Raw genomic sequence first — 27,215 nt, forward strand, 5'->3', positions numbered from 1 at the left:
TTAAAGCACATCTTTCTTTTTGCCCAGTCCAACATTGTATGAACTTATATTTTCCCAGCAGTCTGGAAACAAAGGTGTAAGTATTAAATACATATTAAATATTATATTAATACATATTAAATCAGGTCATTTGTGCTACCCACACTGCAGGAGCCACAACACTGTTACACCTCTACTATGAAATGGATATTAGAAAATAGAATTTTTTAATGGAATTTACAGCCCATTAAATCAGACACAGCAAGAGGAAGACACCTCCTCCAACCCAGCATGTCACTTTATTACAGATTTAATTTCTCAGCAGAAAAGGGAGTTTACATATCTTTGAAACACCAATAAAACAAAACAAACAGTGGTGGGGTCACCTCCAGTCACCCTGGTGTGACACCTGCTGCTCAGAGGAGTTGTTTGGGCGTGAAGGAGCAGATGGGAACTTATTGTACTAAACTGGAGCATTCAGGGTTTCTTCATGAAGCTGTAGAGGTGGGGGACCAGGTAATCCCTGTAGTGGCCATCTATGAAGCCTTTGCCACTGTTGTGCACAAACCAGCACAGCACGTCAGTCCCCAGCACACGGTCTGTCCTGTAGTCCTTCTGCACGCCCCTGCAGGGAGAGGACAGCCAAAGGAGGGTCAAACATGGCAAAGAGACACAGAGACATCCTGCTCTGTCGGAAGCCAGGACATCCCTCTGGCTGTCCTGGATGGCTCAAGCCCCTGCCAGGGGGCTCAGAGACCTTGGCACAGAGCCCAAGACCCCTGTGCCTTTGACTATGACTCATGGAAAAAATTACAAACCTTATATGAGGATTTACAAGCCATGAAAGTTTAAGTAGAATGATAGTGAATTTATCACCGGGTGAAAATGTAGAATTTTGGGGTTTTTAGAATGGGGGTTCAGGAGGCAAGATGGAGGAATCTGGGCGTGTCCAGTCTTTCTCCTTCTTGGCCTCCATCTTCTGCTGTGATGGTGGCATTTTTGGCTTGGTTTAGAGTAGGAACAACACACTGTCTAACATAGGTGATAGGTATTGGGAAATTATTGTAAATAACGTACACATAGTTTTTAGTATAAAAAGATAACACCACCCCAAGGGTGGTCAGTGTGCCTCTGTTTGTCCTGCCGAGCAGATCTCAGCAGGCCAGAGAAAGAAGGTTATAGATAAGAAATAATAAAAACCTTGAGAATGAGAACAGAAGAATCCTGACTCTTTCCCAGCCCAGCAGTCGAAGACAAAGAGACTTTCTAACGCATCTCGGGGTCACTCTGACCAGCAGAAATTCCGAGACTGCTCAGTATTACTGCTGTTCTTCCAAAATGGGGAGATGGGTCTTCCACCAACACAAAGTGGAAATAACCACAAAATGCAATTAATTTTACAGTTCTGTGACTTTATGGGTCTATTCTGTGGGGTTCCAGGCTGGGCAGCTCCAAGGACAGCACTGATTTATAAGGAGAGCAATAAAGCACGTGATTCCTACCTGGTAACAGTGAACTTGTTGCCCTTCACTTCCATGATGGCTTGTGGTTTCTCTGGAGCTTGCCCAGGTGTTTGGTGGTGGATTGACACTTCTGGTTCAGACACGAACTGACCTGGTCAGGGAGAGTTTAAAGCTGTTTGTGTGCCCTGACCTTTGAAGCTCCATGTCAGCTGCTGCCAGGCACTTTTGGAAAATCATACTAGCTCCAGCAGGCAAACCAATCCTGCATGGATCACAGAGCACTGTCTCTCACTAATTGGGAAAATAACCTCTGCTCCTCAAAAGGAGTTCTGTGTGGGTCCAGGACTCAGAAGGTATATCTGCCTTATGAACTGAGGCTTTGTTTTGTTTTATACCACTGCCAAAAAGGGCTGTCATTTAGGGAAGAGCTGATTACAGATGTTGGCATAGAAATCTCCTCAGAAAGTTTTAAGGAGTTTGTTTTGGTCTTTTTATTTTCAACATGCAGTAGTTTTTAGCCAAGCAGGTAAAGCCCTGTCTCAGTGACACCAAGTCTAGTCAGATCTGTTTTGAAAACCCCTTCCCCAGGTGGAATAAGGAATAATCTCCTGGTCCCTGATGTTCCACTGTGTCCCTGGGGCTTCCAGGACATTACAAGAATTTCCCTATTCTCTTTCTGAATGATTTCCACAGCTTTTCCATCAGGACACAGTCACCAACAAATTAACAGCAGGAAGATGTGCCAGGAGATGTTTAGGCTGGATATTAGGAAAAGGTTCTTCACTCAGGGGGTGGAAGAGGCTCCCCAGGAAGTGGTCACAGCACTAAATGAGAGTTAAGGAGCATTTGGAAAGTGCTGTCAGGCACATGGTGGGATTCTTGCAAATGTCCTGTGCAAGAGCTGGACTCCTTGTGGGTGCCTTCCAACTCAGGATATTTTATGTCTGTGATTCTGTAAAATTCCCCCCAAGATCTAGCAAAACCCCTTCCTAGTGTCCCAGCATTCCCACTGCCTGGCCCCCAGCCCTTACCTATCAGCCCATGGGCTGCAGGAGAGAACTGGTTTTCTGGGGGAATGTAGATCCCCAGGAAATCAACATTCACTGGGTGTTTCTTCCACACACGGTGCAGCAACACCATGAAGGACATGTCCTCCCCCACAGTGATGGTAACATTGCTTTCTTTCTTCACAGATATGAGGAGCCTGGCAGAGAGGGACCAAAACGGCAGGGTCAGTTCATCTGCCCACACAACAGCTCCCAGCCCTTTGAGATTCACCCTGGCATCCAGAACAATCCCACAGAGATGGCAGATATGTCAGAGGTTCCATTAAAAGCCCTGAGCCTTGGGAGTAGTGCCCAGCATTCTGGCAGGACAGTGCCTAACAAGCAGACACTTCACCCCCATGTTGAGGTACTCTAATTTCCCCTACAAACTTAAGCTCTTTCTACAGTGAATAAAGACTTTGGGTGTGGCCCATTGCCTAAACAGTGCTGTAGGGTGTCCAGCACAGCTCTCCTGGATGATGTGAGTCAAGGCATGACAGGAACCCTGAGGGTATCTCAAACAGAATTAGGTGGGTGGGAGCAGGTGAAAAATGCTCGACTCACTGTTTGCGGATGATGTGCCCTGTGTCAGCCCAGCTCAGTGTGATGGCATATGAGCCATCTTTCAGCGTGATCTTTTCCGTGCTTATCTCCACTTTCAGGCCTTTCTTTTGGAAATAAAACCCAATCTTGCCAAAGTATGTGTTGAGTTTCTTATTCTCTGCTTTCTTGGCCCCGACGAGCTGCCCATTGACCACAACTCCTGTGAAGAGCAGAGAAGGAAATATTGCCTCAATCTTGGAGCACTGCCTGGAGACTTGGAGTCCTGATCTCAACAGGGACCACCATGAGATCAACAGAAACAGGAACCCTTCTGATGCCCTGTTTTTCCCATTTTTCCAGCCAAGAGAAGAGAATAATTTATTAAATTGCTTCCTGATGCTACTGTTCACCCCTTAGCACAATAATCTGGTGGGAATTGCTGTTAGGTCTTGCTGGGAGTGGGAGCAAAACCCCTTCAGGTGTAGTGTAAGGGATGCATAAGACAAGAGGAAGTGGCCTCAGGTTGTGCCATGGGAGGTTTAGATTGGAAATTAGGGAAAGTTTCTTCCTTGAAAGGGTGATCATTGGAACAGGCTGCCCAGGGAAATGGTGGAGTCACCATCCCTGAAAATGTTCAAAAATCCTGTGGATGTGATGCTTGGGGACATGGTTTCATGGTGGGGTTGGCAGTGCTGGGTTAAAATTTGGACTTGATAACCTTTATGGTCTTTGCCAACTGCAGCTGTCCTGTTATTCCATGATCTTGGCTCCTTTCCCCGTGTTTGGCCATCCTCACAGTGAAAGGGTTTCCCCCAGTAGCTCACTTCTACTCTGAGTTTCACCTTGTTTCTGCAGCCTCTTGCCCCTTAGCTGTGCACCTTGGAGATGTGCAAGGCTTCACCTTCACCTTCTGACCACATGTTTAACAACACCAACAAGACCCACCATGGATCCACCACTTCTTTTCTTAACCTTGACCAAACCCAGCTGTCTCAGCCTCTCCCTCTCTGTCCTCTGTTCCAGCCCCAAAATCATCTTGATGGCCATCACTGAATTCAGCCCAGTTTGTCAACATCTGTCTTGTACTGGCAAGGCCCAAACTGGACATGATACTCCAGATGTGGAGGGAAACAACCATTTTCCTCAGCTTGCTGCTCACATTCCTGCCAGCACACAGTCCTCCCTGTAGGCAATTCCCCTGGTCCTCCCAAACATCTTTCAGAACCAAAAGAAAAAATTCATGCTGTAAAATAAGCCATGTTTATAAAGCCTGGCACCCTTACCAGTGCCAGGATCAGAAACCAAGTTTAGGATCTTCCCAGGCTCTGAGTTGATGTTGAAGCAGATGTTCCTTTGGCTCTTGGGCAGGTGGATGATGAAATGTGGGTCATTGTCCACTGAAACACAGAAACAAATAAGTGTGAGAAGCAGGTCAGCACCTGCACTAGAGGGGAGAGACACAAAAGCTTTTCAAAAGGATTTCGAAGCACTTTTTGGGGTTCCTCATAGTAAAATGAGGGCCCTTTCCACCCTAAGGTAGCTAAGAAAGTTCTCAGATGCTCCTCACAAAAGGCCCTCAGACATTTCCTCCTCATACAATTCTCTGGTTTAAGGGAAGGAAGTGACACTCCTGGTTTGAGAGCTGCCAAATGCAGTGATGCCAGGTAAAACCACATCCTGCCTACTAATGCCACTGAGGAATACAATCCAGGACTGGTTCTCACAGTATATTTAACAACCTGTGAAAAACGCCAATCACTTGTTTTTAAAATTTTAAAAGGTTAATAGTAATAAAATGGTTATAAAAAATGTAATACAATTAGAGTAATAATAATTAGGACAATATGAGACAATAGAGACAAAGAGTTACGGACCTCCAGGTACCTTTTTCTGGGCAACATAAGCCCAAAAAAGGACCCAAGTTAACAGAGGATTAACCCTTAAAAGCAACAGCCTGTTGCATATTCATACACTTCATACATGGTGCATAAATTCCATTCAAACACAGGATTCTGTCTGGTCTTCGTCAACTTCTTCCTCTGAATCCTAACAGCACCTTCAAAGCGGGAAGAAGTTCATTTCTCCTGATAATGGAGCAATAAATTCTCTTTCTCTGAAAGATTCAGGTGTCCTGTGGCTGCTATCTCACTGTGAGTCCTTTCTTTAAAAACAGTATCCTACATAGCATAGTTTCTATTTTAACATTTTTTTATAACCTAAAACTATATTTACCACACTACTTAAGAAAATTAATACAGCATAACTTTCTAACACAACCCATATAATATTCATTTGGATATTTGCGAAAATCCAATCATAAAATACGCATTTTTCACACAACTTGACAGGATTGAGCCCCTCAGAAATTCATATGCCCCTTAAAATTTGCCTCAAATGAGACAAACATCATCGAAGGCAGCTGCTTCCAGCTTTGTCTTGCAGTGCAGAGCTCTGCCCAGCTCCTGCTGGGCTGGTGGTGTCTGGCATTTCCCTGCGCTGAGAAGGAGTTTGAGAGCTCTTTGTGTAATCACTACATAAATACACACATCTCACAGAGAGTTATTGTAGCAACACCGTGTTTATGGGCAGTGGTTCTCACAGCTGGCTTGCTCAAATAAACTGCCACTAAACTGTGGCAAAGGCCCAAGAATTAACAGGATCCATCAGTCACCAGTGCACTCAGAGATTTTTATCTACCACGGAACATTTATCTGCCATTTACAACAGCAGTAACTCCACAATAGCTTTCATCTGTCATTTACAATGGAGGCAACTTTGCTACTGCAGAGAAGCTAAAGTTAAGCTCAGCAAACAGCCCCAGCCTCAGGGAAGCACACAGGAGCTTATGAGGTCACTTTAGATCCTATTAGGATCCAAAATTGTTTCACCCTTGTAGCTTACAGCATATTTTTACAGGTTCATCTATTCTAAACCAAAATTACTCCATGATTTATAAAGAAAAAGCTTGAGTTGGAGGGGACCTTAAAGAGCATCTTGTTCCAACCCCCCTGACAAGGGCAGGAACACTTTCCACCAGACCAGGCTGCTCAAATGCCCATCCAGCCTGGCCTGAAACACTTCCAGGGATGAGTGAGTGGTTAGGTGATGAGTGTTGATGTGTCTGGGGTTCTTGGCAGAGAAATGCTGCAGGTTTTACCTCTGTTGATGCTCAGAGAGGACACAGGTGAGCCCCTTTGCTCAGGCATGAAGCTGACTGGCACAGCTGTGACGTTGGCCCAGGCTGGGATCCCTTTGTTGTTATTGGGTGCATTTGGAGTTAATCCCAGGGTTCCTGTTAGATGACAGTCACAATTAGGGTTCTCTAAGTGCTGACATATTTAATAAGGTAATTTTTAGAACATCTGCAGTAGATCAAAGCCTGATGTTGTTATACCAATGTAAAACAGGTGCAACACCATTTACAAGGGATTTGTGTGGTGTCATAAAGTTGGATTTGTACCAGCGTCTTCACCAATGAAACATGACTTATGAGGGTAGATAGCTCACCATAAGTTAGCAGTGAAAAAATGGAGCCTGGCTTTTTATCTCTCATTCATGAGAGCAGCTCCCACTTTAGCAAAGTGGTAAGGGCTCCAAGGTAAGGGCTGAAGCGTTTTGCCAAGAAAAAAGCTGACTTTCACAATTTCAGCATATGGTAAAAGCTTTGCTGACTTGGGTCCTGAGTTTGAGGCGCCTGAGAAAAGACAGGACTCTTCCTGCATGCTCTGGGATGATCCATGTAAATAAAGGTTTCAGAGAAGTGCAATAATTTAATATCTGTGGCCATGTTCCTGTGGACTAGAGCTCTCTCTGCCTTCGCCATGATGGAGACAGGACAAAGTAACTTGTGATCTTAAACAACCCATGAAACTTGGTTTGTTTGATGTGCTGGACTGACGTTCACATCTGCTGACCTGCTCTGAAGAGGAGTAAGGGGAAAGAGGAGCTGGGGGAGAACAGCAGGGCTGAAGATTGCACATGTGAAATCTGTCAGCATCTTCATCCTTGCATCCCTAATTCAGACCAGAGGCTGTTTCACAGAATAGGAGAGACATGGTAAATGGTCAGAGCGAGACACTGACCTGGGCAGCAGCCCTTCCTGGGGTCTTTGGGCTGGTCTGCCAGCATGATCTCATCCTTCTCAGCATTCTCTATCAGCATGGCCGTGAAGGGGGTGACAATGTGATGGTCCAGAGACATCTGCAGGATGGATTTGGTGATGTTCCTCTTCAAAGCTGCAGTGGGGGCTGCGTTTCTGGGTGGAAACAGGAGAAGAATTGCTGGTTAGCAGCTCTACAGGGCAGCTGCCATGGTAATTCTGTCATGGAGGGGTCACAGAGCCAAGAGGAAAGGCTGAGGGGATTAATCCTGAGCTGTGCCACAGCTCTCACTCAGGCTCCATAAGGGGAATCTCCACCATTTCATTCCCTCGGCCCCACAGCCTGGCCTGTTTGAGCACATTGCTCCTCACCTCTCTGCCATCATCTGGTTGACAGTCAGATAGGCCCACAGCTTCCTGGTGAAGTCAGGATCTGCATATTTGTCCTTCTTCATGAATCCATCCAGCTCTTCAACATCTCTCAGGGTTTCCATGACGAGCTCTGCGTTTGCCTGCGCAGTCAGAGAGACAGAAAGATGAGGGATGGGAGCCAGGAGAATGGGGTGCCTGGAATTCCCCTCTTGGCTGGTGTAAGGACCCACTCTGGCTCTGCCCTTGGTCACTTCTAGATCAGAAAGTCCCAGCACTGTTGGCCTGACTGCAATGGACAGGGAAGCTGTAGCAGGAGGTCCTTCTGCTAAAGACACTTCTGTGGCAGTGGATTAAAGTAATTCAAGGAGCTGTTAGCAGTAGCCCAAGAGGTGCTACCTCATGCCAAGAGAAGAAGCTCTTGACAGAGCTCTGTAATCCTCTCCTCAGGCTTTTTCACATCCAGTTCCACTGAAGAACACCAACCACATTCTACTTTCTCACTTTCTCACACAGGCCCTTGGACTGCACTGTGCTTTCGCAGGAAAAAAATACTGAAGATGTTTGGGTTTTTTCCAACAGCTGACCAATGATAACTCCTAAGCCCTGTAAGAGTGCAGATAATTCTGTTCCTCCTCAGAAAGAAGGGTCTCAATGTAATATTCCCATCCCACCCCATTCCACCTGGAAAGGCAGCCCTGAAAACATAGGCAAAGGCTCATCACAATAAAAGGGCACTGCTAGGGCTTGATATGCTGTAGATCGACGACCTTGAACTCCCTGATGGTGGGAAGTTCAGTCATGAAAGGAGTTACCTTAGCGGATCACTCCTGCATCTCCACAAAGCATGAAGGAAAATCCATGCTTTTGTCTGGATTTAATCCTTTCGGTAAATTTATCAGCAGGAAGTTCCCCTGGCAGGCTGCAGGATGCAGGGAGTGACTATTCCTGGCTGTACTTGAATCTATTGTGAAACACTATTGGAAAGATCTCCCCATGAGTATCCCCACATTCCCACCCAGAACCCAAGAGGGCAAAACCCTCCACTGGGCATTAACCTTCAGCGGAGAGACTGCACACAGGAGGGAATGAAGCAGCCCAAACCCCCTGGGCAGGTGTCCCAGGGACACCTTCACTCACTGCAGTCGCTGTGACGATGCTCTCCAAGTGCTGCAGGTTTTCCGTGTCCACCTTTCCAGCCACCACGATCTCTGAGCCACCAAAGTAGTTGTGGAAGCTGCTCTGGGTGACATCTGACACTGACTCCTGGGGGTAGTTGAACTGAATCTTCTTCAGGAGCGGGGTGGAGACCTGGTTGTAGAAATTCTGAGAGGGAAGGAGGCAGAGAAGTGAGTTTGAAGTGATTCTCTTGCAAGGCCACTCTTACTGAAAGAACAGCAAGTGACAAAACCTGGAGCCCTAAGGAGCAAGAGGGAATTTCTGTCACCATCATATTTTCTGAAAAATCTTGTTTGCCCAGGATACTTCTCCTGGGAAGCTGAGAAGCCTCAGAGAAAAAGGAAAACAATTCTTATCTCATTTGCTTCTCCTGTGTTTTGCTGCTTTGGAATGTGGTTGGAGATTGTTTATCCAACAGGTGATTGTTTCATTGGTTTCATGTGAATTGTTTTGACTTAATGACCAATCATGGTCAGGCTGTGTTGGGGCTCTGGAGAGAGTCACGAATTTTCATTATCATTCTTTATAGCCTTCTGTCTGTATCCTTTCTCTATTCTTTAGTATAGTTTTAGTATAGCATAATATAATATAATATAATATAATATAATATAATATAATATAATATAATATAATATAATATAATATAATATAATATAATATAATATAATATAATATAATATAATATAATATAATATAATATAATATAATATAATATAATATCATTACATCAAATAATAAATTAGCCTTCTAAGAACATGGAGTAAGATTCACCATTTCCTCCTTCGTCCTGGGGACCCAGCAAATACCTCAAATTTCTTCATCTCATTAAATGCAGACTTTATACTTTGCACACTTTTAAGGGGCTACAGCAAGAATATCTGGTCCAAGTCTTGTGAAAGTCAAAGGATGGTCAGAAGTCCATGGGTTATGTTGTTCCCAGACCTAAAAGTCCTAAGCACAGATGTGTGTGGGCCTGAATCCCACACACATCTCTGGGCTACTGTGTAAGACACACAGCTATTCCCCATCTGATTCTTGTATAGGTGGTGAAACCAGGGAACAGTAACAGTATAAGGATGTCAGAGTTTGATCAGCAGCAATTCCTGCTCACTGATTTGGAGCCAGAGATAGAGTTGAACTTTTTCTTGCATTGGCCAAGTCTGGATTATCATTTAGCATTTATGGGTTTTTGTTAGTGATGAAATGGTCTAAAGTAACATCCAAGCCTTAATTTTAATTCAGAAAATCTTTTTTCTAGTCAAGGCTGTTTTATAGAATATTAATCCTACACAAGGAAGTAAAGTATGTGTTCTAGATATTAGTAAAACTGTAACTAGGACCATTTAAACCAAAATATGATTGATATCTTGCAGGACTGTCCAGAAGAAATGATGGGTTTTGAGAACTTCTTGCTAGTGGAGCTACAGCTGTGAACAGAACAGGAGAGTTTCAGAGGCAATGAGGCAGAAACTCGCCTTCATTTGGAGAGATGTCTCCTGATTTCCAAAAATCCTCTGGGCCATGCCGCGGTTGTCAGTTGCGATCCTCTGCAGGAAATCGTAATCCACATCAAACCCAATCCCGAGGCAGAAGAGAGAGAATTCATCCTTGATGCTCTGCTTCACGTTCTTCTGGATGGTTGTCAGCTTCAGCTCACCTTGGAGACACAGAGAGGGTGACATTCACCTGAGCAACAGGAAAGACTCCATCAAGGTCAGCATGTTCCTGCTCTCCCTGTGTCTCTGGTTCTCTCTGGATATCAGGGAAATACAGACAGCAAGCTCAATGCCAGATTTCCACTGCCTACAGCAACGTTTGAACTTCTCCTGGATAGAGATTAACAAAGTGTTTGCACTGAAGACGATCCCTTTGGACACTTTTTTTGGTACCTGATGTGTTTTCATTGTATATTCAGGGCTCTTAGTCTCTTTCAATCCTAGAGGGATTTGAAATTCTAGCACATCTAGAGTTCTCCCAGAATTAGTGATTCAAGCTCTTTGCAGATTAAGACATCTCCATGAAGATTTTGTTTCTCATACTTAAGACGTTCTCTGTCATCACTGAGATGACAGAGAACATTTAGGCTTATTTTTAATGGCAGAATTTTTGGACCTGACTTCTTCAAGTCAGAAATTGCTTTGACCTGTACCAAATTCAATTAATTTTTCCACTCTCTTTTCCTGGTTTTGATGTTATGCTTGTGACTCCATAGATCTGTGTGGGCTAAGCTCATAGGAAGAGGAAAATTTGTACAATCATAGGATCATAGAATGGTTTGTATTAAAAGGAACTTCAAAGATCATCCAGTTCCAAGCCTCCTGCTATGGGCAGGGACACTTTCCACTAGACCAGGTTGCTCAAAAGTCCAATTTCTCTAAGGTTGTTTTGATTACCTGTCCCACAGGACTTGTGCACTTCTGTAAATTGCAAAAAAATCATAACCTGCACAACGAGCTGCTCATCTTTCTAAAGCTTCTGTGCAAAGCCCCATGACACTCCTAGCACTTGGCAAAAGGGCAGCAGAAGGCATTGGAAGAAAGATGTATGGGATTTTTTAAACTTACTGCCAAATTGTCTACTTGTTGCTTTTCTCAGGCTTACCCCACCAGCCTTTCTTCTCACCCAAACCAGGATCCTTACCTACTGTTGGGTCTCCATCAGATACCAATACAATCATGGAAACTGAGTTTGGGTCCAACATGCCTAAACTTTTGGCTTCGTTCAGGATGAAGGTGGCTCGGAGAAGAGCTTCATTGATATTTGTGCCTGTCAAAGACACAATGAAGAAAACAAGTTTTTTATTCTTGTTGAATCCAGATCAGCTCTAAGATTCTAGTGGAGTTAAGAGGGACAAGAGCTGGGATCAAGGCAGCAAAACCCCTCCTCTCTGATGTTTAGGTACACCTTTCTGCACTCTGGTTCCCTTTTTCATCCCAGGCTGTCATCTTCATGAGGCTCCTCCACTGCCCCTCACTAATTCCAGTGTGACCATTTGTGGTGTTGGGAACTCCTTGGTGTGGGAAGAATTACTGGGTTTGCAGGCAGGTGATTGAATGAGAGCATGGAAAAACTTCCTGTTCTGGCCATCAGCCTGTTCCTTGGACAAGAAGAGGTGTTGTGTTTGCTGAGCTTATCTAAGGTTTGATTTGTGACACAGAAAGAGCAGAGTAAGAAATCAGGATGAGAAGGAACAGAAACCTGAAGGCTGAGCAGTCAGCAAATAGGATTTTTTTTTTTTTTGGTCAAGAAAGAAATAAGTCAGCAGCTCCAGAGACAAGATAATAAAATGCTGCATTTAAACTTGCTTTGCAGGATGGGAGCTGATCTCTAAGCTTATCTGTCAATTCTTTTGGGGTAACAAAGTTAGTCACTCATATATAGAGCTTGGTTTCCTATTTCCAGCACACTGATGATTTGGACAAGTCTATAACTTTATGTTCATTGTAGTGAAAACTTCTGGAGATGAAAGTGCCACAGGACCCGAAAGCTCTGATGTAAGGGGAGTCTCTCCACACTATTGATGCACAAATAACTGAATAACAAATCCAGAACTGCACTTCAGAGAGTGGCGGAATAAAATCATTGTAAGCTCATTCTTAAGACCTGTGCAGATGAAAAAGGCATCTGTCCTTGTTTATCAGACAGGGAATGAATGCACAAAGTGGATAAACAGTTGGCCACATGGCATTTAGTAGCTCATAGAATTGTTAAATTGTTAAGGTTGGAAATGACCTCTAAGATTGAGTCCAACCATTAACCCCAGCCCACCACTAAACCATGTCCTTAAATTCCTGCAGCTGCTTCTTGTAGGATTTGTGGTCCAGCCCCTTCCCCAGCTCTGTTGCCTTTCTCGGGACATGCTCCAGCCCCTCAATGTCCTTCCTGTTGAGAGTGGCCCAAAACTGAGCATGGGACTGGAGGTGTGGTCTCACCAGTGCCCAGCACAGGGAGGGTCACTGGCCTGGTCCTGCTGGTCACACAAATGCTGATCCCAGCCAGGACATCATTGGCTTTCCTGGCCACTGGGCACACTGCTGGCTCGAGTGCAGCTGGCTGCCAGACCAGGAAAAATGACTGTGGTTCCCTGCTTAGGGAATATTTCGCCTGCCTGTTCAACCAGGCCTATGAGATGGACTTCATCCTTCAGTGGTGTTTGGGATCTCTGAGGTGGGAGGTAAAATAGATTAAAGGCAGCTGTTCTGTGGTCTGTGTTGTATCTGCCATAGAAGGAAATGCTATCCCATCCCCTAATACAATAAACTGCAATTCTTGCTCTTCTTTTAAGCATGCTTTTTCCACTTTGGGAATCAGACTCTTTTTTTTAGGAATACTCTGACAGTCTGAAGGCTGTCTGAGCCACCTATTCCTGTGATATCCAACTTCTGTGAGCACCCTGCAATCAAAACCTCATACCCCCGTTGGGATGGATTGTCTGGATGTACTTCTTGGCATCTTCCACCTGTGCTGGGGTGGCTGAGACCAGATTGTCCCTCCAGCACCGGACATTGTGGTTGAAGTCGATCAGGGAGAACTGGTCAGCAGCACGGAGCTCACTCAGGATTGCCTTCATGGCCTCGATGGTCTGAGGAGAAGTTTAAGAGAAGACAGGTTTATGCTTCCTGTCATGAAAGCCTCTTCTTAACTTGTGACCACAGGAAAATATAAGCCTATGAGCAATAAGCACATGAGCACTGAAATCCAAATTAGAATCTGCTATCCAAATCTCTCTTTTTAAAATTTTTTTTGTATTTCTTGCATAATGTTGAAATTTTCACCAAAGAAACATAGAATAATTGCAATTAGGAAGGATAAATTCATGGCTCAACTCGCAATTAGGAAGGATAAATTCATGGTTCAACTTGCAATTAGGAAGAATAAATTTGTGGCTCTTGCGTAACTCCTGCTAACACAGAGGGAAGTGAAAGGGAGAAACATTTGTGGTTCAGGAAAGAGCAACTGCTCAGATCAGCTCAGGAGACTTAGCTCTGTCTGCAACACAGTTGTTTCAGGCTGGCTAACATCTCTTTGAAGATGTGTGATTTAAACAAGAGACAATTAACCTGTATCCCAGTTTTGCAGCACTGATTTCCCCAAGGAAGCAATCTGCCAAGCCTTACTATTTTGCTTGGAAGGAAATTCAAATACACCTGGATGATCCCCAGCTAATGTTTGTCCAGTCAGCTCTTAAAACCCTTCAGTGACACATAATATACAATTTCCCAGACTCCTCACTCAGACCTACAGGGTTTTCCCTAATATATAAGATAAACCTCTCCTGCTGCAAATCCATCTGATTCCATCTTATTCTACCCTGTCTGGGCATGAAAGTCAGTTGATGAGTTTCCCTTTCAGAAAAATTGTTTGCCTATTTGGAGGCTGATTATCTTTCTTGAAGCATTTTCTCTTGCAGACTAAAATATCTTATTTTAGCATTTTTTTCCCTTTATGGGTTATGTTGTCTAAACAATCCTTAGTGGTCTTCAGTGGTCTGTCAACAATTCATCCATGTTTGGAAAGCAGGGATGTAGTATCCCCATTGAGACTTTCTCAGAATTCAGTATGGAGCATTAGAGAAAAAGGGGGTCCAGAACCTTTGCAAAATATCTTGTGATCTGTCCTTTAAAATTTAAATTTAGAGTTAAAATCTGGCACCACCTCTTCCTTAAAACATTGAAGAAGCACTATAAATAATGGGGTAAAATCATGAAGTCTTTGGTTCCAAATAATCTCCAAATCAAGCTGCTAATTTTACATGCCAGCGTAGTACAGAACTGCATGGTAAAGCACATGGGGAAAGTTGGCAGGGCATTCATTTTGCATCAGAGGTCAAATACTTACTTGTTTCATTTTTAGTCCCCACATCGAGCCACTGACATCTATAACAAATAAAATATTTTTGGGCAGTGGATCAAGATTTTCTGGAGCAAAGAAGTGAATAAAATAGCCATTAAAAATCTGTAAAATAAAAGAAAAAAATCCCAGTGAAATGAGTTATAGTGAAGATTTCAGAAAACTCAAGACAACGACAGAGCAGAAAATTCTTATTTTCTTAATGAGCTAATTATTTTTCTCTTTTGTCTTTTTCTCTTCTTTATTGGCCAGTTCTAACTTTCATCTCTGCACGTCTCTGTAGCCTTACACAATTTTTGCTCAATAAAAGCAGAGCCTGGTTCTCAGACAACTTCTATGCCCTAGCATAGGGAGGAATGAAAAATGCTTTGAAAAAGACTGTTCTGCCTGTAATAATTCAACCTCATAACTCAGCTTCATGTTAACATAAAAATAGTGATGTTCTGGTTGTCTCCTTGTGATGTATTGGTACAACATCCAATGACTCCATCCTATGATTCCACATTAAATCACCAGAGTGCTGCCAGGTATAAAGACATTGGCTTTTGGACATGACAGGAATCTTCTCCTGCTATATGTAAGCCCATGTCTTAGTCATAAATTAAATAAATCCATTCTGCCCACTTAAAATCCCTCTGTTCTTTCAATTGGATACAGAGCTTGTCCTCATGCTTATTTCCCTGAAGGATGAAGTTTAGCACAGTTTGCTGAAGGACAGCAATTCCTTTATTCACAGCTCTCTGGTCCCAGCTGAGCAGCCACACTTACTTCCAGCTCTCCCCCCGTGGTTTCTCTGTTCACATCGTACTGCACCACAAAATTTCCATCCACGGCCGTGGACGAGCACTTGGGGCATTTTCGCTGCTGATCCATTGTTGGCTTGAAAGAAACGTGAGCCTTGGAATGAGGAGAGACCATCAGTCAGCCAGGTGTTGTGGGAGAGGGGGTGGTTGACACAAAGAGGCTCCACATCTTCATGAATTGTCTGATTTTCACTGATTTCATGCTTTCATTATTTGTGGAAAATTGACTTTGTCACTTCAGAAGAAAAACAGCACTAAGGTTTGCCTGGATTTGTTGATTCAGTAGTAGCAACTGTGACACAAATCACATGACCCATCTACAGCACCAAGAATTTCAACTAGAGCTGTGCAAACCACTTCTATTAAGCAACACATTGGGTTTTCTTAACATTTTCCTAGTTGAAACTACCCACAATTTTATCAACATTTTTAATAGGTTTCCAATTGACTTTTTCCCCCAAAAAAAGAGGATTGCCATTTGTCTGTGAATTGAGTAGTAGGAAACATTTTCATTAGTCATGTGATTGATTATTCAGACTTTATGGCATTTTTTTCTGTTTTAACTGGATAACTTGAAATTGCCTGAGAAGACAAGACTTAATATAGACACATAGTATCTCTGAAATAATTAGCTGAACTAGGAATGGGGGTGAATTTGAATATCAGGAAACAATACTGTCTGGCATATTACTATGGAATTAAAGACAGATTTTGCCACATTTTTGCATGCTTCCAGCAGGTACAAAAAATTGCCAGGACTGTGCAGAGTAAGAGTGAAAACTGAAGATTTTGTTGTTTTTTCCAGTCTGTGACAGGTTACCTTTTTCTCTCCCTTGGAGATGGTGGTGATTCCATTGAAGTGATCCCCAAGTGAATTAGGAACGTGCACGTAGCGCAGTCCCTGCGGCTCAATGATCCGGACATCCACCTAAGGGCAGGAAGAGAGGTCATTTATTGATGGCAGTGCTCCATCCCTGGAAGTGCTCGAGGCCAGGTTGGACAGGTTTTGGAGCAACCTGGTCTAGTGAGGAAAAATGTGTCCTGTCCCCAGTTGTAAACACAGCTGAGAATCTCCTGAATCGTGACTGACTCACGTCAGGACCAAACAAGCTTTGACATTTTTATACTCTTGTGTAAACTTGACTGAAGGAAAACAAACAGTACTTGCTATTTATTTGGAACAGTGCTTTTCACAAAAACCCCAGCTTCATGAGGTAGTGTCCTATGAGAGCTGATGATCTCTGGTTCTCCCTCCAGAGCCATGATTTGCTTTAGAATCACAGAATGGTTCGGGATGGAAGGGATCCTAAAGTTCATCCAGTTCCAAGATCCCTGCCATGAACAGGAACACCTCCCTGAAAACCATGGGTGCTTCCTCAGCAAGGATTCACCTGTGGGGTTCTTCCCACACAGCCCAGCTCTGCTTTACCTCCAAGTGCTTGGCCAGGCGCCCTGGCTTCACAGAGATGACGTGCTCGTAGGAGCTCAGCTTCCTTCGGATCATTTCATGGTAGTGAAGCTGGAACTGGATCCTCATTCCTGGGGGTACATTCACTTCAGTTTGGAAGTTTTCCATGTCCAAGGCATTGCTCCTGAAAAATCAGCTGTGGGGTTATTTGGAGAAAATACAAGGAGAAGGAAAAGCTTTGTTGAGCTTTGGTTTAGATTGAGGTTTTTGATTCTAACTGTGGCCTCTGTCAGGGAGCTGCAGTTGTTTGCTAGCACAGGGTGTTTTAGCAAGCTGAAAGCTGAAACACAGTTAAATCCATGACAATTAAATAGCAGAGCTGCTGTAAGTAAGCATTTTCCTTTGCAGGATTCCCCCTCATCTATCCCCTCCTGGGATGGAGCATCTCAGCTCTCCTGTGGGTAAATTCAGTACAAAACCCATATGCCAGAGTGTTTATACCTGACTATTCCAGCAGCTTTGCCTTTGGCTTTTGCTTGAGCATACATTTTTCTGGCTTCAGATTTTTCCCGAATATGGCTGGTAAATGTGATACCATTGATATCCCTAGGAGAGAGAAACACAGTCAGCTTGCAAAAGAAACAACTTTACAATCGAGGACTGTTTCTTCAGTTTACATCAGTGAAATCTAAGCTGGTGGGAAATGAAATAACAAGGTTCTTATTTAACCCCAAAGTAATGAATTCTGATTTTCACTAGTGCTCTATCTTTTTCCCTACCTGATTTTTATTTCAAGTAGCCAGCACCATTGTGCTCTGCGGAGGATCTGCTCTTCTCCAGCTCCTTCACACTTTCCCCATGCTTTGGGCAGGGAAGGCAGTTCCTGATGCCATGGATTATTTGGAACATGGATCAGGACATCTCCTGACCAGCAACCTGGCTGCTGCCTCTCTGAATGGAAACTGTACCAGGCCAGTTTTTGCTCAGTGAGGGCTCTGATTTGGGTCTCTCTCCTTTGATCTGGCAAGGCTTAGTCTGTTTAAGACTTTTGTCCATTTTTTGTTGATATTGACCATGATTACTGGAGAGGAGGACCTGGACAGACAGACTGACTGATGCATGAACCTCCTGAGAAAGTCTGTAAAATCTACACTGAACCTGGAAAATAATAAGAGCTTTTTGTGTTTACAAATACTTCCTTCCCAGCCCATTGAATGCTCCCAGAAGATGAGGCTGATATCTTTAGTTTTAGTTGGGCCTTGGGTCTTCAAATAAACATGAGTAGTTATTAATTGTTAAAAAGTTGTTTGCTACATGAATATGACAATGACTATGACAATTAGTTTCAAAGGTGAAGAGCTTTAGGTATTAAAGTCTGTGTTAAAGTATTAAAGTCTGTATTAAAAACTTTCTGGTACAGAGTTCTAAGGTTCCATGTAGGAACAGTGGTAGTAGTAGCAATAGTTGTTCTCTGATATAGAGTCTGATGTTTTTAGTAGTAGTAGGAACTATAGTTTTTCCTTTTTCTTTCTTCTCTTTTTCTTCCTGTTGTTCCTTTTTCTAATACAGGGGGATTTTTATACATAAAACAGCTAATTAGCTAAAAGCATGATTCTAAAATATTCTTTCTAAACTAATCTAAACTTAATTTTAATGTGTGAAAGTAGTGTTAGTTTTTACTTTAAAAACTATGTATATAATATTATTTATTTATTTCATTATATTATTTGTTTTCTTACTTAAAATTTCCATACATAAGTTTATTTATTTATGTGAATAGTTCTATTTATTTATGCATATAGTTCTATCTATTTTAGAGATGTAAGTAAAGTTCTGTTATGTTTTTGTTATGTTTGGAGTTAAGTTATTGAACTTTAAACTTAGCCTTAGGGCCTTTACTAGTTAACACAGTTTTTAAAGGTACTTAAAATGTATTTCTACTTATTTAAAATTATGACTTATATTTCTATTTACTTAAAATTTAAACTTATAATTTTAATTCATATTTATGGGGTTTAATAAATCTTTTTTTTAAAGGTTTTAATTTAACTCTTGTATTCATCTCTCTCTCTGAGGAACCCAGAGAAGCTTGTACTCTAACACCACCTGACCCCTACTTACATGGTAAAGTTGTCAATGAAGGCTCCTTTGGGGACTTGCACGTCAAACATGATGGGCTGGGGCCTCCTGGCGTTGTTCACCATCTTGGCTTGGATCATGGTGTTGGCCAGCCTGGATGTGATGGTGGATTGCACCTTGTAGCTGTACAGACCTACCTTGTCATCATCCTCCACCTGCATTTGACAAAATTGCTCTATAAATTTAGGGCATCGCTGGAAAAAATGCCCTAGAGGAAAATATCAACAATTTTTATAGTCTCAGTGCTTCTTTTTAATTGCTGCTCCTTACAATATGGCAGCTAGAGGGGATATGGGCCCAAGTTCAGGACATCTCCATGTTTTACCTGGAAATTGTGGCAGGATATTCACATGAATATAGTTCATTATAACATTTCAGCTGAAAGAGGGTATTTTTTAAGCTGCAAGGTTTTCCTTGCTTTTTACCATGCAACCAGTCCTTGGAATGACTCTAAGAGTGCAATCCAGCATGGAAAGCTACCCAGTAATTCTGAACATCATATAATGAGGAGGAGAGAGCTCACATTTTCCATAGAAGTCCTAAATAGAGGAGGCTTGAAGCACTGGTTACTGACCTAGTGTTGTAAATTGTTAAACCACAGCAGGGGGATAACAGTATTTAACTGTTTTATTAAGACCCTGTCTTTTTCTAATCTGTTTTGATGCTTATTTCTTCATATTTGCCATACCCTTCTCCCTCCAAGAGCAGATGTATCAATAGTATTGTGCAAAGAGCACCCTGTTTAAAGAAAATAGGTTAATACCCAACCAGCAGTAAAAACAAGGAACTGAACAAACAGAGGGATTGATTTCCAAAAAAAAAGGTTAACTAGAAAAACACTTTGTTCAGTAATATTTACCACAGAGGAAGAAAAATACTCACCAGATCTCCATCGTACCCCCAGTCAGATGTGCTCCGCTGGAAAAGAGAAATATAGAGGGGATATTTCAGCAAAGCTAAAACACTGACTGGCTGTTTCAAGGCAGGGATCAGTGTCTAAAAATTGTTTTCTATGATTATGGATCATAGAATCACAAGGAATTACGGAACCTTCAAGTTTGGAAAAGACATCGAAGATCAAGTCCAACCATTAACCCAACACTGCCAGGGTCACTAAACATTCACATGTTTTTTTGAATACTTCTATCAATAGTGACTCCAGCACTCCCATGGGAAACCTGGTTCAATTTTTGACAACCCTTTCATCGAGGAACTGTTCCCTAATATCCAACCTAAACCTCCCCCAGCACAACCTGAGGCCATTTCTTGTCTTGTCCCTGTTCCCTGGGAGCAGAGCCTGATATGTCCCGGCTGTCCCCTTCTGTCAGGAGCTGTGCAGAGCCACAAGGTCCCCCCTGAGGCCTCCTTTTCTCCAGGCTGAGCCCTTTCCCAGCTCCCTCAGCTGCTCCTCCTCAGACTTGTGCTCCAGACCCTTTCCCAGCTCCGTTGCCCTTCTCTGGACATGGATGAGAATTAGTTTGAGTTCCCAGACAAAGTGTGAATATTCCTTTTGTCTTATTTCATGTATTTCTATATGGGATGTTGGAGCATGTGATTTCCCAGCTGTGCCTCAGAACCTATCATAAACAGGACAGCTTTCTTCCTTTGTCTTTTATTTTATTTTTAAAGAAAACATTCTCTTTTAGAAAAACATTCTTCCTGAAAGCAAATCACACTGGCAGAAAGTCATCCTCAGAGACACTTGTTTTTAAAGAAAAGTTCTCTTTGTTTTTCTATGAAAAGTGAAAAAACCTCAAACCCCAGACTTCTTTAGTTCATTTACATTAGAAAATATTTATGTATTATATGCAATATGTATAAATTTAAAAACCCATTGTGTAATCGATATTACATTTACATGCTTGTGCCTATGGAAATTAGTCATGCATGGATTACTTAGACAAAATTGCTCATTAATGGTTGTGGGTTTTCCCCCTGCCCTATGAATTGCTCCATTTGGAAATTTCTATGGCAAGGTGCTGACATCTTGTGGTCATTCAATAATTCTCTTTAATTCCAAAAAAATCTCTCCCACATAAGGAATGTTTATGTTAATTCCCTGAAAGGGAACTTGGCTCACCTAGATGCAGCTTTTTAATGCAGAGATTTACTTTCAAGTTATCATCACACCTAGGCCAGCTCAGCTCTCCAGGGTCAAGAGGACCCAAAACCACAGAAGATGCTCATGAAAACATCATTTAATCCCATGGTGCACAGCAAGATTGCTCTGCAATTGTTAAGTTCACTTGAATCTAATTAATATGCTGTTTTAGGGAAATGTTGTGCTGTATAAGAGAAGATGATGCAACAGCAAGTTCATGTTAAAGACATGATTTTAAGGACCCTTTAAAGGCAGATGGAGAGGATTTCTCCCTGCCTGAGAACAAATGCAGCTTTTCATTTTCTAGCTCTAAAGGCTCTACCTGAACCATTCAGACTGGGATTTCAGGATATGGAAGTTTATGGCTCTCTAGAGACCCTCTGCATACCCTTGGCACAAGGAACACCATCAGCTTGAATACAAATTAAGATTAAGCCAACATTAACTGAAAAAAAATAATTTTGGAAAGATGAAGATCAAGACCTTAGAACACAGGGATTTTGTTTTATTTGGGGTACTTTTCTGGTTCTCAGCTTAGGGCTCCTGACCCACTTTAGGAATGGTTTTTAAAGATTTCAGGATGCCCAGGTTTCCCTCCTGATAGTTTTTGGTGCAGAAGAGGGGGTATCTGAAGGAAAGGGAGCTTATCAATGCCCATATAGTGATTCCCATGGCTGTTGTTAGAAATCAGACGTGGGCTGGGCCAGCCGTACCCCTGGGAACTCAGAGGTTGCAGAGGACAGCCACCCCAACAGGCCAGGAGGACAGAGCTGTACCTTTATCTTCAGGCATCTGAACCCCAGAATCATGGAAACACAGAATCATGGGTTTGGGTTGGAAGGAATCCTAAAGATCCTCTAGTTCCACCTCCCTTGCCATGGACAGGGACACTTTCCACCAAATCAGGTTACTCCAAGCCCCATTCAACCTGGCCTTGAAGATCCTACTTCAGGTCTGGGTGCTGATGTGATTATTGAGATCAGGGACTTCTGTGGTCCCTGAAACTTTTTCCAGCGTGGGGATTCATGGCTGATCCTGGTTTCTAAACCACATCCAGACCTGTTGATCACTGCACAAAAACAGGATCTTGAGCCACATCTCATGCATGCCAAATTTCTGATCAGAATGAAGACATGTGCCTCAGGAACTGTTTGAAGGACAGATGCTGGGCTCTGTCTTCACATACTGAGATGCATCTTCTCCTGAAACCTGTGCAGGACATGGATATTTGAACAAAGTGATCTTTGTTCAAATCACTATGCATGGATATTGCAGCTATTTCATAAAATAAGGAGAGCACAATCACAGATGTTCTGCACTTGACAGAAATTGCTTTTCTACTGGGGCATGAAAACTGTTGAAAAGCAGATGTCCCACAGGAGAAACCAAAAAGAAGTGATCTGCAAGTGTTCAAAGCCAGGCAGAATGGGGCTTGGAGCAACCTGGTCTACTGGAAGGTGTCCCTGCCCATGGCAGGGGATTGGAATTAGATGATCTTTCAGGTCCCTTCCAACCCAAACCAGTCCATGTTTCTGTGATTCTATGATCTACCTGGACTGCCCTTCCAGTTCTTTGAGGTGCTGTTCCCTCATAATTCACCTATTTTCGTGTAATTTCCTAAGCAGTTTTTAACACACTCCAAATCCATTGGAGCATCTTCACATTCCCTTCAGGGGATCCTCACTGTGAGGTGCAAGAAGAGAAATTCCAGACCCAAGACAGATTGTCTTCACAGTGCAGCAGATGGATCCTTGTCTATTTGGTTCCATTTACACCCTGGCAGCTGGGGGAGTCTCCAACCAGCTGATTTAGGCAGAAATTCTTCAGTGTGAGGGTGGTGAGGTGCTGGCAGAGAATGTCCAGAGAAGCTGTGGCTGCCCCATCCCTGGAAATGTTCCATGTAGGGTGGGCTTGGAGCACCCTGGTCTAATGGAAGGTGTGGGAGGTGTTCCTGCCTGTGGCAGGGACGTTGGAATGAGATGAGCTTTAAACTCCCTTCCAACCCAAAACATGCCATGATTCTATCATTCCACCCTATCTCTTTCCACGAATCCTTCCTGCGCTGCTTCTCTTGGAGGGGAAGCCAGGCAGGCAGAAAAGGAAAAAGGTGAGATCTCACCCTCTTCTGGACAGCCAGACCCAGGTCTGGGCAATGTGCTGCAGAACATCCCACCTCACAGGGTGCCTCACAGGTCTAGACACTTTATCTGTCTCCCAAACAGAGATAAGAGCTGTGCACCACCATATAGAGGTTCACAAGGTCAGCAGCATTCCAGCCCATGGAACACCCTGCTGCTGTGGTCACGAGGAACATGCACACACCTGAGGCACAGCATTTTGGGAATTACTCAGGGGCAAAATAGCAGAATACCTTATCTGTACCTAGAAAACCATCCTCTGTGTTTAGAGCCAATCAATAGGGTCTGCAGGGAGCTCTGCTGCCTCATTGCCAGTGGGCTGGTGAGCTCTTTGCAGGAAAGCATAGTGCTGAAAAAATAATTTGGGAGACAGCCTCCTGTAGTGATGAACAGGAAATAATTGTGCCTGCTGCTGTCGCAAGATGACTTACACAGTCCAGTTTAATGTAATTTATTATATTTTATTGTGACTCAACTAATACAAGAGTAGCTGGGATCTTCGTTTCACTGGTTTGCAAAGATTTATTTGATAGGTAAAAGATGGGAAATAATGTGTGGGAATAAAATCAATAACTGGTATAAAGAAGCCAGTGGTAGAATTGTAAATTACTGCATGAATATGTCTGTGCCTCTCTGTATTTTGGGAAACAGAGGCAACCTAATACATATTGCACTTATAGAGACATATTGGAAAGAAATTATGCCCTGAAGGAGTGCAGCCAGGAGAGATTTCTCTTTGGATCATGATTCAATTATTTAAATACTGGACTGGCAAGTGTGACAAGGCTTAATTCATACTCATGCTAAAATCTGCCATTTTCTTCCACTGTTATGCAGGCTTTAGGTATCAATAAGTTCCATCCAAAGCCTTAGGATAAAGGAAAATCAGTTTTGCCTCTGTGTGATTTCAAAGACTGTGGGAAATCCAACATTACTTGAGAGGATCTTTCATTTTCACTACATTGAACAGGCTCAGAGCTTGGTGGAGGACAAGGTCCACTCTGATCATCATTTCTTTCATGCAGTGTAGTGAAAAATTTAATACATTCAAACAACTGATTTCATGAGTATTATCATTAATTGCTACCAAGTAAAACACAGAAAAACTCTTGCAATGCTGCTTTAAATGTTTCTGTCTCCCAAGCCAACAGACTAAAATAATCTGCAACCCATCAGTGTGCTGCAAACAAATTTTCTCCCCAGGTCTCAGATGCCACCAGCTCATCACTGAGTGTCACTGTTTGACCAGACTTAAATATGAATGCATGGACTGAAGGTTCACAGCCTGCACTTGCCAGTGCCTGAAGTCCTTTTCTCATGGAAAAACCTCAGCTATTTCAATGGGATTTTCCCCAGACATGGAGTTAGACAAGTACCTCATTGTTTATCACCTCAGGAGCACAGACACAGAACAAAGCCTTGCTGTGCTTAAGGGAGAGCAGCAGTTCTTGTCCCAGTCAGAGATATGGAAGTCTCAATGCCAGATAAATGCCTATAAAAACCAGCTGGTCCCTCATGGTTGTACACTCACAACCCTGGAGATGGAAAAGACACCTGGAGAGAGCCCCCAGGCATTCTGGTTTCCCTTCTCTTCGAAGCATTTCTGGGTACTGTACCTGGTACCTGCCATTTCTGGCCTTGGAGCTTGAGGGAAATCCATCCATTTCCAGATCAATCAGGTTTTCCACTTCCTAGAGGAGGGAGAAGAAGAAAGAGTTGCTGCTGCCTTACTGTTTGATTTATCACTTGATTTATTATTGATTAGCACTTTACAGGAGAGTTCCTAAGGGAATTTACCTCTCCTGGATGCTAATGGGGAGCACAAACCATCTCAGACAAAAATCCTCATACATTCAGTTTCCTTCAGTGGCAAACCAGCTCTATAAACTCCTGTAAAATCACAACCTTTACATTCATTTTACAGCCTTTCCTTCTGAAACAAGGAGTAATATTTAACACAAAATGACCACAGAGAGCAAGAGGCAGATGTTTATCATCAGGATGGGTCTAGCCATGGAAATTACAGCTTTTCAGACACTGATATCACTCAAAAGAGTGAGATGGGAATCTCACTCAGAAGTTCAGAGAATTTCTGCTCAAACCAGTAGAAATTTTCTCTGGTTTTACACCAACATACCTGAGAACTAAATTTCCCCCAATGACAGCAGAAGAACATCAGGTCTTTTCCAAGTGCAAAGCTGCACTGATTCATTTAGAAGTGTGGGTCGCACCACAGCAATACTCTTAATTAAGTTTTATTATGAGTTTAATTTTTAGAAAAAGTTTAAGTGCATGAGTTCCTTTCCAGCTTATGTGATAGCATAGCCACAAATGTTTCCACAAAATTAATTTAAATTGTTTAAGCATATTGATGTTAAATTGATAAGGCATCTACAATTAGAAAGAAACACAGGTCTGGAATATTTTTCCTGGGAATTACAAACCCAGTTTTAAAATCTCATTGAGTCAAGAAAATGGCTGTAAAAATATAAGAAAAATAAGATATCCCAGCTCACTGAAGATTTTTATTGATCCTGCAAAGGAAAAGAAAGCCTCATGTCATCCCTGCTGACTTCACAGAAATATTTCAAAACTCCAACGTGGAAATGGGTATAGACACCAAATCTAAATTCACCTGAGCCTGGAGGTTTAAATTTACACTCAGTTTCAAAGTCAAAGCTATAATTATACTTCTTTTCATCATAGTATTATCCCAATAACTGATGGTCACTTTTATAAATTCTCTCATCCCTCTGCTGAGGAATGCAAGGTCAATAGGATATTCACTCTATATTCGAATTCCTGTTAACACAAACCCAATTCCATACAAAGCTTTGCTGAAGTTCACAGAGGTTCCATTCACAAAGATGTCTAGGTGCCCTGTTTCTGTTTATTCCAGGGAAACAGGGTACAAAATATGCTGAAGATCTGAGTACAGAACCCCACTTAAATATTTAAAGGTTAAAACCACACTAGAAAAGGCAACACTGAAGTAAGAATATGAAACTGCTTGGACTGAAATTTGCACTTATGCTCACACTCTCCCTTTAATAATATTAAATAGTAATAATAATAAGATTTAATAACATTAAATAAAACATTACAAATGACAAATGAAGACCAATTATCAGAGAAATTTACAGCTGAAAGTAGAAGAGAATTGTGAAGCAGTGACCCAATTCTGCTCCCTGCTGCTTCCACCCAGAGTTCAGCAGGGAAGGGAGACCTGGGCCCTGCCCCCAAATACTCACATCTGGGATGTCCCCAATCACCAGCTCAAAGCTCCTGACTCCAGAAATGAGGAACAAAACCAAGAAGCTGCTCAGATTCTTCATTTTCTTCCCGCTTGTTTCCTCCTGAGAGCAGCTCACACAGGTACAGGCACAAGTTCTTCCCTTCTCTGAGACAAGTTCAAGGAAACAGCCCAGGTTTGTGCAGCATTTTGAGCAAAGTTCTGAAATGCTGACTTTGTTTAGGCCGCGGGTAAATATTAGCCTTGCAACACAAGCCTGAGCTGTGGTGCCTGAGCAAGGGTTATCCAAATAGTGTCCTCACTCGATAACAGCCCTGCCTTGGATAGGCTCACTCCTTGCTTTTGCAGCTTCCCGTGATGTTTGACTAATTTCCTGCTAGGCACAGAGCTTGCAGTGTCCAAAAACTTCAAAAGATCTCAGCAAGAGCTCCAGCTTGCCTGTTTATAGCAAAGGAGGTGAAGTTTGGCTCTCAGTGTGATGGAGGCAGCAGAGCTGGGCTCCCCCAAGGGCTCTCCCACCCAGCCAACCCCCAGGGCTGGCTGAGACCCTGGGGCTGCTGCCTGACCCACACAAACACCCCTTCTCCATTCTGCTGGGGGAAAAAATCATAGCTGATGGTGTGATATTCCAATTCTCCAAAATCAGTCACATGAGAACATCTGATGATGTTTTGAGGTGTATGTTGCTCCTGGGGGATTTTGAAACAGGGTTTGTTTTGCCTCCCTGGTTCTTTGGGTGCTTAAAGTGATAAGATAAAGAGAGCAAAGAAAAAGGGGGAAAGAAGGGAGGAAGATGCCTTTTGGGAAAAGTTGTTGGGGTATCCCTTCCACTCTTCCACAAGGAA

At 42.8% G+C, this 27,215-nt stretch overlaps 1 protein-coding gene across 1 annotated transcript; it reads right to left on the reverse strand.

Moving 5' to 3' along the window:
* Positions 1–259: 259 nt before the first annotated feature.
* Positions 260–26,502, reverse strand: ITIH2 (inter-alpha-trypsin inhibitor heavy chain 2). Its single transcript, XM_030960154.1, has 21 exons — positions 26,369–26,502; positions 24,734–24,808; positions 19,761–19,796; positions 18,861–19,033; positions 17,241–17,345; positions 16,761–16,923; positions 16,152–16,259; positions 15,297–15,425; positions 14,517–14,633; positions 13,092–13,260; positions 11,319–11,444; positions 10,154–10,335; positions 8,640–8,825; positions 7,503–7,642; positions 7,114–7,286; positions 6,189–6,323; positions 4,315–4,428; positions 3,053–3,251; positions 2,474–2,646; positions 1,482–1,593; positions 260–604 (listed from the first exon to the last, which is right to left on the reverse strand). Exons 1-21 carry the CDS (start codon positions 26,450–26,452, stop codon positions 457–459), a joined length of 2,847 nt encoding a protein of 948 aa, XP_030816014.1. The 5' UTR covers positions 26,453–26,502; the 3' UTR covers positions 260–456.
* Between the last annotated feature and the right edge of the window lie 713 nt (positions 26,503–27,215).

Source organism: Camarhynchus parvulus, chromosome 1A (assembly GCF_901933205.1).
Source record: "Camarhynchus parvulus chromosome 1A, STF_HiC, whole genome shotgun sequence".
In the NCBI taxonomy this organism is placed as follows: Eukaryota; Metazoa; Chordata; class Aves; order Passeriformes; family Thraupidae; genus Camarhynchus; species Camarhynchus parvulus.